This window comes from Geospiza fortis, unplaced genomic scaffold (genome assembly GCF_000277835.1).
Source record: "Geospiza fortis unplaced genomic scaffold, GeoFor_1.0 scaffold408, whole genome shotgun sequence".
NCBI classification, from domain to species: Eukaryota; Metazoa; Chordata; class Aves; order Passeriformes; family Thraupidae; genus Geospiza; species Geospiza fortis.
Genome location: NW_005054330.1, coordinates 4,199,835 through 4,209,712, shown reverse-complemented (window position 1 = coordinate 4,209,712; position 9,878 = coordinate 4,199,835). Strand labels below are relative to the sequence as shown.

Below are 9,878 nucleotides of genomic sequence, written 5' to 3'. Positions count from 1 at the left end.
AGCGTGACCCAGCCCGGCCCTCGGTGCTGCGGGAATGGGGGCTGCTCAGCCCGCTCCCGGGAATCCACGGGAAAAGCCTCCGTGTGGGTGCGGAGAGATGCCGGCCCGGCCGGAGGGACGTGGGCAGCAGTGCCCCCAGCTCCTGAGCGGCATCAGCACCTCCGGGCACGCCTAGGCCAGGACTAGCTCCGTACCAGCCCAAAGCCCTCGGTCAGCGAGGATACACAGCAGTGCTCTCCTGCGCCGTGGCGACCGTCCGAGGGGAGGGAAAGGGAGGGTTTGCTCATCTCAGGCCCTTGGCTTGAATCCTTTCTGTTTCAGTGAGGAAAGGAGACCAGGAACTCCCGGGGTAGGAAGCGCATGTGAACGCCCAGCACAGGCGGAAGAGAAACACAAACATTCTCAAATTAAAAGGCTGGTGTTAGTGCAATGACACTCTGGGCTCAGCCGGGTGTCTTTTTTTTTTTTTTTTCGGTGTGTGTGTGTGTTATTTTTTTTTCTTATTTCTTTTCGGTTTGTGTTGGTTTTTTTTGGGGGGGGAGTGTTGGTTGTATTATGCATTGCTCCTCAGTGACTGGGCTGTGAAAATTGCACAAGGATATTTTTTTGCTTTATCTACAGACAGAGGAAGACTGCCCTGCTCTAGTTTATGTCCAAAAGCTGTATTTACAGGATGCAGGGAAAGAAACCAACACTGTTTTCATTTCCACCCAGGATTTCGCAGGGAACACTGGAGCTGTACTCCAGAACTGTGCTCTCCCTTACACCTGGAGCAGCCACATTACTCACAAGAGTGAACATTTTGTGCAAGAAGTCACCTCCAGCTATGCATAAAACGTGCTCCTGTCCAGACTTGCTCTCTGTGTGCTTTGTGACATGGTTTTTGCTTAATGAGACTCAGCAATCTGGCAGCTGGCAGCCCCATCCAAAAGCTCACTCTGCAGCTGCACAGCCCTGGCTTCATGGCTGAAACGCCTTTGGGAAACTGAAGCATCTTTATTCTGCCAGGCTTAAAAGCAAACATACTTGCATTGCAAAACTCACCCCCAGGTGAGATCAGAACTGTATGTGGTTTCACAACAGAGTTAAAATAGGCATGGAGTGGTCTCATGCCAAGTCTAAGGCCCCCCCTCCTTTAACACAGGGCAGTAAAGGAGGGGGAAGAATTACCATATGAAGGGGAGGAACAGTCATAGTCTTGGTCACAACTGCAGAGCAGCTACTCATGTTCAGGTTAGCATTATTAGAATGGTAAAGATAAGATAAATTCTTTCAAACACAGCAAACAAATGCATTTGGATTTCTGATTAACCTCTGCAACTCCCCATACCTTTCCATCAAATCATCATGGCTTTCACATCTGCCTGCAGACACGTACGCCCTGTGGTGTGAGGCCATGATTACCTTTAGAACAAACACTGGCTCTTACAGATTCCCCAATCACCAAGGCCAGTGCACAACCTCATCCTGTCCAAGAAAATACCACACCACATGCTTAATTCACATCAGACTCAATGGGATTCTCAGCAGTGCTTACCTTGCTGAACAGGGAAAGGATTATTCATATTTAATCACATGCAGATTGCAAGCCATCTCCTGCAAGGACCTGACCTCCAAGAAGCTGCTAACACCACTTGTCAGCAGAAAGCCTGAAGGAGAAACAGTGAAACAAGATAAACAATCCCTGAAATACCAGGGTCTGCAAGAGCATCTCCAAAGAAATGCATGGTCAAAGCATAGAAGAGCAACATCAAACCCACCATGTTACTGCTCTCGCTTCAGGAATTTTCATGGAAACAACCTGAACTCATTTCCCTTGCTGGAGGCTGGTGCTTGTTTCTGCTGGCATACAAAGACTTGTGAAATACTTAGTCAGGTGCTGCTGCAGCCTGTGTGCCTCATGGCACCTCTCCAGGCCCTAATAATCACAATTTAAAAGAGCTACTGAAAATAAAAGCAACTTCCACAATTTATTTTTTCAAACATAAACAGCAATTGCACACAGTTTTCTGGATCCTCAGAAGCACATTGCTTACATGTCGACACTTAGTTCCAACTTATTCCTCCCTTGTCCCTCCCTAAAATTATTATAATTACTTTTATTTATTTATATTTATATTATTATATTTACATTATTTATTCAATTGGTATTAGACAGCACACCATGGTTTCAGAGACCATGAGCGGTCAGTATGGGGCACATAACTTCCTATTATATATCCAGGGATCAAAGAACCTCTTCATTTCACTGAATTAACAGATGTATTATCACAATTGTTACAACTCATCAACTACTACAAACCTTTCCATGCATTATTAATCCCCATCACTTGCAGTCTTATGATAAAATAAGAAGACTAATTTTCTCTCAGGTTCCCTATCGACACAAAACAATTCCTTTATGCAAAACAGATCCTGCATATAACTGGCTTCAAGAAATGAAAATGCTGCAGATTTGAGTCAACACTTCCCCAGCTTTGAAGTGTGTGCTGCAGGAGCTGCTGTGATTATAAGCAAGATGATGCTATTCCAAACAATGATCACGATTCCCACTTGAGCAGAGCACACATGCAGAAAGAGCTCCTGTTGCTACACAAGATTATTCACTGAGATTACCAGGACGGAGCCTCTCATAAGCACCACAGAAGTCCTTGTTATGTTCACATCCGCGTGGGCCTGACTCAGCCCAGAAGAGAGTAAGCCCATGTACAGCATGTACCGATTATCATTCTGCTACCCTGCCATGGTCGTGAATCCCTCACAGCAGGATGTATTACTCAACAAAGCAACTCCAGTTGACAAACTCTATTAGCAGTTGATAAGGCCGTTTCCCCAACCCTTAAGTGGAAAAAAAAAGTACCTTACAAAAGGAGAGCAATTCAAAGATTTATTACTTTCCCACCCAAACTCCCTCCTAGCTCCCCATCTGGATAACCATTGCTTGGGGAATTTGTGCTCTGCATAATATTGAAGAACTTAGTGCTGTGGAAAACAACATACCAGAAGACTTTGTAATTCCTTCCTTTCATAACCACTGGGGGGGAAGAAGAAATGGAGATTTTTAGGCAAACAAATTTTACAATCTTGATTAAAAACAACAGATAAAAAAAAATCATGAGTCATTGAACTACACAGGAAATGCATAACTGAATAAGCTCAGAACCTGACTCAGGACTTTTAAATTCTGACACATAGAAGACAGGACTTCACTGACTGTATTTCAAATTCATCTTAAGCTTAAAAGCTGTCAACTTTATATTAGCCTTGAAGAAAACAGATAGATGTTGTTGCCTTTTGAAAGATTGCAAAGGCTCCAGACAAACTGAAACACACATCTATGCTAAGAATTTTGCAGTGTTGTATTAGTAAAACATGAGTCAGGATCTGTCATTACCTTTGGAAAGGTGCCCACAGAAAATGCACAATATTGAAAAATGAGAAAGCTAGACTAGTGACAAACTGTCTGGAGGCTAGACACCTGCTGAAATAGATGGTGCACAATAATGGCTCCAGATCCATTTAACTGGACTGGTGCACCTGCAGGTTGCTATAGCAAGGCTCATTCAGTTGGCAAACCCCAGCCTAATTACACACCAGTGTCACAAAGCACTCTGGTGTCGTCAAGCATTTTCCAGCCTTATGTCCTTATCTGGAAACAAATGAGATTGAAGCAGTCTTGGGGTACCCTGTAAAGCAAAAAAGGAAATGCAGTCAGCTTGGAACCAAGTGCAAAGCCAAACCATTTGCAGCAGAACAAAAGGGACACAGAAAGACTGCAAGAAGCTTTTCAGATGAGAAATAACACTGTCATAAGGTAATGCATACACTTGATAAACTGCTTGTAATGAGAACCTGTTACATACAGTGCTACCTGTACCAAGATTTGCAAACGTTCTCGCCTCATTTTTTTCCAGTAGATTGAAAAACTGTCATGCTGATTCAGTCACAGTAAGAATTTCTCAGAGGCCAAGTCCTAGCCTGCCAATTAGGATATCACACATCCAAGCATAAGCATTAATTACAAGCAGTTGACAGTCAGCTTTGCCAAAGTACTAAAGTTACTCACACTCATTTGAGTAGGCATCTGAGGTTTGTTTTTCAGTTTTAGAGTTCAATAAATCAAGGAAATTTCTTGGGCTTTTGAGTAACTGCTGCTGGATTTGCTAGGGGAAAAAAAAAAGTTGTTCCTTGTTTCCCACAGCCCAATTAAGGATTCATGTTGTGCTGGAAGTGCCAGCTCTCAGCACTGCAGCTGCTAAAAGCCTGTTAAATCAGAATTAAGGTTTTGACCCTACAGTTACTACTGTCTTTACTGTATCATGCCTATTATTTACACAAACTTCAACAGATTTCATCTGCCTAGAATTTTTATTTTTTAAGGAGCTAATTTACTCAAGATCATTTCCTTCTGCTATGCTACCATTTAATTATAGAGTCCTAAAAAAGGGGGAAGGGAAATGAAGTTTTGTAAAATACCACACCATCACATGAAATAAGAAACAGGACTTACCCCAGCAATGCAATTCTCCTGAATTCCCCTTGTGAATTGCTGGTCTTCTCTGATGCCAGATCTGTATATGCCCAAAGTTTGACAGACCAGGGAAGATTCCCCTAAGGTCTGACAAACAGCAAGAGCCATCACACAGAAGGAGATCCATACTCTGTTTCTCACAGTGAAAACAAGAGGCAGTAAAAGCCTGTAGGTAGTCTCAAGCAACTTACCCTCTGACATAAGTCTGGAAATTGGTCTCCAGATGCTGCAAGGCTGCAGCAGGTTCTGCATGAGCAGATCATTTTACAGGACAGCACCAGCCCTGTGTCACTGGGGTGGGAATTAGAAGAAGCTTAGCTTTAAAGCAGATTCTCAGCAAAACAATCTTATCCAAAAACTTGGACATCACAAATTCATGAAATGAAGTAAACCCTTCACCTACCCCTAAAAGAGGAGTTATTTCCTGCTGTGAATGACTTCACTTTCAGGGAAACAGTGAAGTACCTTGGTATACAAGAGTATACCAGTTTAGGTACAGCTGCACTCTATTGGCAGGGAGTCCGTTTTGAATGCATGTCAGAATGCAAGATCGCAAAATTTATAAAAGCCAATTTACTTAGCAAGAGCTTAAATACCAGGAGAGTAACTAAAGCAAGACTGTTGATCAGAGCTGGCAGCTTTGCTTTCCTTGAGAGTTCAGTCACTCCTGTAATTAGATTTCTAGACTGAGGCTATTAAGGATCCCCAGGCTACCTCAGCTCTCTTACAGTCAGGAGCTGTTCCAGTATTTGATCTAGCACTTCACTGTGTTCCACCATTGGCTTGCACTTGCTGCTATAAAGTCAGAGCCCATTTTCAAGTTGGTATGTTGGAAAGTCCTACAGTCACACTAATCCTAGAGCTGGTCTTCAGTTCCAGCTGACTTACCCCAATTTATTTCAGCTGACAAGGAACTGGTTACAAAATAGAAGTACCATTTTCCTGGAAATGGCAAGCTACCTGGTTAATTCCTGCAGTGAGTAAGTCTGGACAGAGTGGAGATTTTCCTGAACTAATTAGCTGCTCAGCATTTCAAGCTGAGCTGTGAGTGCTGATCAGTACAAAGTTGAGGTTAGTATGTTACAGCAACACTTGGGGTATTCTGGCATCCATCAGGAAGGAGGGCTACATCCCCTTGCCAATGCTGTCATGGTGTGGTGACCAAGGAGACAATACACTCAGTTAAAATTAAACACACACAATTAAAATTATGCCAAAGCACAATCTGCTGTTACTGATTCCACAACCCTGACGATCTCCACTGGTTTGCATTAAAAGGTGTTTTGCCATGTTCAAAGTGGGACTCAGTATGAAAGGGGGCAGCTTATCAAAACCACTGCTATGCTGATGTATCTCAGCAGACAAGACTCTCTCTCATTGCAGCACCTCCCTCCACTCAGGACTGAAGCTTTCCCAGGCCCATGAATGAAAGGATGAGAACATGTGACTGCCTCCTGCAGCCCGCCCTCCCCATGTGACAGCGTGTGCTGATGTGTCTGGTGAAGAGACCACAACTCCCCTAAGTTACTTCCTAGGCCTTCCCTGTTACGTGCCTTGGCACAAATCTCCCTTCTCCTGCCTGGCATCCTCAGTTGTCAGATTAAGAAACCTGATGCTATGAGTGGCAGTGTATTACTACCAGCCAGTCCCCACACCCAAGACAGTAAGACTAGAACCACACAGTGGATACTGCAGTTTTACATTTATAATTGAACTTTTATAATATTCAAGATTAGCACAAGATTCATAACCATAAATTATACATTGTTATCTAAGTACATAAAACGTTAATGATACATGTATTTGAAGTGGCACAAAATAATAATATATCCCTGTTGGCATTCTCAAAGGAAGAGGTGGGTGATGGACACGCTGTTGATCCTACTGCAGCATAGCAGAACTGAGTCAGTGCACCCTGGTCACTCAGGTGGTGCTGACTCTGCCCACCAGACAGGGTCAGAACATGGTGTGGCAGGAAGCCAATGCCAGAATCAGTTAAAGGTGCAAATAAAAAGTCAGGATTATGGCCCTCCCTACTGCCTCAAGATGGTAGCAGTACGGCCCTGTCCCCAACCCTGACGCTGTGCTCTTGCATCTCCAGTACTTTGGCAGCCCATGCACACTCCCATGTTCTCTTGCCACACACAGCTGAGGTTTGTTTTAGTACCATTTAACGTCAATAAGTAACATGCTCTCTTCTTGTTAAACAAAAAGGATCTGGGAAGTGTTTGCTCTCTGGCATGAGAAGATTTATTTTCTTCAAGTCTCAGATCTACTCCAGAAAATAGAGAACAGACTCCAACAGTATTGAACCCCAACAGTATTGAACTCCAACAGCATTATTGTCCAGAAAAGGAAACTTTCCCAATATTCCTCTAAACATTCAGAGCACAAATATTAGAAAAGCCCATTTTCTTTTGCACATAAGAATGCAAATAAAATGGGGTGGTCAGATGTACACAAGCTTTCAACAATTCATTATTAAAGAGATGTTTCATTGAATTGTTAACAACCCTGCTACTTCAGTAGCTTCAGCTAAAGCTTTAACAACTTGGTGCCAGGCAAATTCCCAGCTGCCTTCAATGGGCTTTTCCAAAGAAAGAAAATTATGCTCTCTTCCCCCTGGCCTCAAGTAGTTATTGCTATATGAGTTAGTGAAATAGTGCCTTAACTTCAGACAAGAGTCTCACAATGTCATTAACAAAAGCTGCCTTTCAGAGGTTGAAATGTAACCGGACAATAATCAATAAATAACAGTAACAGGCATCCTGCTCAAGTCTCCTCACTGAGCTGGGCAGCAAGTGTGTTCAGCCAACAGAAGGTCATCTGTGCCTTGTACACTTCTTGGAGAAGTTAAAAAGGGACGGGAAGGAAGAGAACAGAGACAGTGAAGGTCTGTCAGAGAGCTAGTTACATATTGAAACCATAAACAGGCGGCTGGGTGAATCCTGGTGCTGTGTATCCATATGGGAAGTTTGCCTGGGGAGGTACTGCACTGGGGCCTGCTGTTAACATCAACTGCTGGCCTAGGAAAGTATGAGACAAGAAGAAAGTTAGTTTAAGATCCCAACCTTCCCTAATGCTAGCTGTACAGTGTGATAGGACTATTAGGCTTTAGCTAAAAATCAGCCCCTGTGCAAGCACACACCAGCAAGTCACACTATTCCAACATGTGCCATGGAGAAGGCACCCATGCCATCTGCTCTTGCTACCAGGAAGCTACAAAAGAGCAAGGCAGGATGCAAAGGGAAGATGAATATCCACTGATCTTGAGGTCATAATAAACATGGCTTGTTTTGAAGAGACCATACTGAAAGCCAAACTGGTACTATTTAACCCATGCATGGTCAGATCTAGAGAACAAAGCAAGTCAAGCAAATAGTTAGGTCTGTTAGGTCTCATAGTCTGGAGGGTGCTGCAAAGGGTCTGAACACACCTTGACAGATTTGTTTTCATCACTAGGCCCACACATGCCTCATGCATCTGTTAAATTCAGGTTAACATTTATATCAGACAGTGAACCAGTCACATCCTTCCCTTACCAGCCACTTCTAGGTGCTTGTTAGCAGAATGCCTCTTCAGAAGGGCTTCTAAAATAGCACCACACTTGAAGACAGCCATGGTGGCTGCACATGTCTTAAAATGCGTGAGCTAAAAAGACAGTCTGCCTTTCTACTTGGAAGAGCAGAAAGCAGACACATTCCTCAGACAGGAATAAGAAGAGGAATTTTCATGCTCTGTAAGTTATTCCTAGGGTTGGCAACACCCTGGTATCCCCTGTCCTATTACCATACTGAAACACGATTCCTAAAGTAGAGCTCTGAGCCACATAAGAGGAGCAATACTTTAATCTGAAGAGTAGAAGTACTGTAAGAGTGAGATGCCACTTCAACAACTTACACAGTTCATTGAACAGAGACAACCATTTCAATTACTATCTAGCTGAAACCAGTTTTCTTGGATACAATGTAATAATGTAAGCTGCCTCCACAAAGAGAGACCAGAGTGACAACAGGTAATCAATTAAAACCTACCAAATACTATTGGAGTGGGTTCAGCTACTTGTTCCTCTTCTTTTCTTAGGCTTTCAGAAGCATCAAGTTTATCCACCTACATTGAAGTGAACAGGAGATTTATGAAGGCCTTGTCTAGGAATTGCACCATCGTGTGAAGCTTTTCATGCCTGGTACTTCAGCTATCAACTGCTCCTTTTTAGTCCAAGTTGGAGACTACTGAAGTCTGCCTATTCCCAGCAAGCTCTGTTGTAAAACTGACTTCCCAATTCTTTTAGGTGTATTGCAATAAGCAGCAGCTCTCAAATGCAGATGAGGAACTCATTACCTTCAAGGGAAGCCTTTTTTGGGGCCTTATTCTAGTCACTGCTAACTATGATCCAGAACTCAAACGCAACCGAGTGTCCATCATCTCAAATGGGCCTAATCTACATTTACCTGCAATTCCTCTCCCCTTCAGTGACACCTCACAGATATTTGCAAATATTCCAGGCCCTTGAAGTTTGATCTAATCTAGGACTACAGTCTAACCTGGCTGCAAGGCACTGGTTTAATGATACTGGTATTCACAAGAGACTTATTCTAGGGGAAACTCTTAGAACCATCATGGAAAGTGGCCTAGTAGTATCAGCTTTATACAGATCTCAGTGCTGTGCCACATAAAACTCTGTTCATGCTAAACAAATTTGTGGAAGCACTACAGTAATGCAGGAGCCCTAAACACAACTTCAGATTGCGGGTGTGGAGTGCAATCTCAAGAGCAACAGTACTTTCCTTCTCAGGTTTAACAAGTTGTATCTTCCAGAAGAGAACCACTGAGACTGAAGACTACAAGGCATAAAAGTCACACAACTTCACATCCTGGTACAGGCAGCACTAACATTGTGTGCAAACCTACATTTAGCTCAATGCTGTATTTCTGCTGTTCCTCATCCTCCTTTCCCACTGCAAGGATCACATCTGGTCTGAGAACTGCTTCAAGAGGGATCTCTGTTAAACTTTAGAGGTGTTATCCAGATATGGTGTTTAACAGTTTCCTCAACGTTTTGAAGTTTGCCACTCAAATTGACAACCTGAGTGGCAGCAGGTCTTTTACTGGTTCATTTATAGCTGTCAGCCTAAGAGCTCTCCAGAATAACACCAAATATTGCTGTTAAAAATGCTATCCAAATTACTATGGATCAAAGCAACTGACAGCCACCTATTTCCAACTACCTGTCTTGCTCCATTTATCCCCAGCCTCAGCTCTCTTGGGTTTGCCTTTCCCTGGGGCTGTCCTACAGTGACTCTGGCCAGCAGCACAGTCCTGCCCTCAGCTGGGCAAACAGCAGGAA

General features: G+C 43.3%; 1 protein-coding gene across 4 annotated transcripts in view; it reads right to left on the bottom strand.

The window, feature by feature from the left end:
* Positions 1 to 6,218: 6,218 nt before the first annotated feature.
* CLTCL1 (clathrin heavy chain like 1) overlaps positions 6,219 to 9,878 on the bottom strand; it is a 26,284-nt gene continuing 22,624 nt past the window's right edge. For 2 of the 4 annotated variants that reach the window (XM_005421471.2, XM_031057375.1), the window contains 2 exons: positions 8,566 to 8,641; positions 6,219 to 7,557 (listed from right to left, as the gene is read on the bottom strand). In XM_005421471.2, the coding sequence (XP_005421528.1) occupies positions 7,442 to 7,557; positions 8,566 to 8,641 (192 nt within the window). In that variant the 3' untranslated portion in view covers positions 6,219 to 7,441. The remainder of the gene's footprint in view (positions 7,558 to 8,565; positions 8,642 to 9,878) is intronic. The other 2 variants (XM_031057373.1, XM_031057374.1) reach the window with 1 other exon arrangement.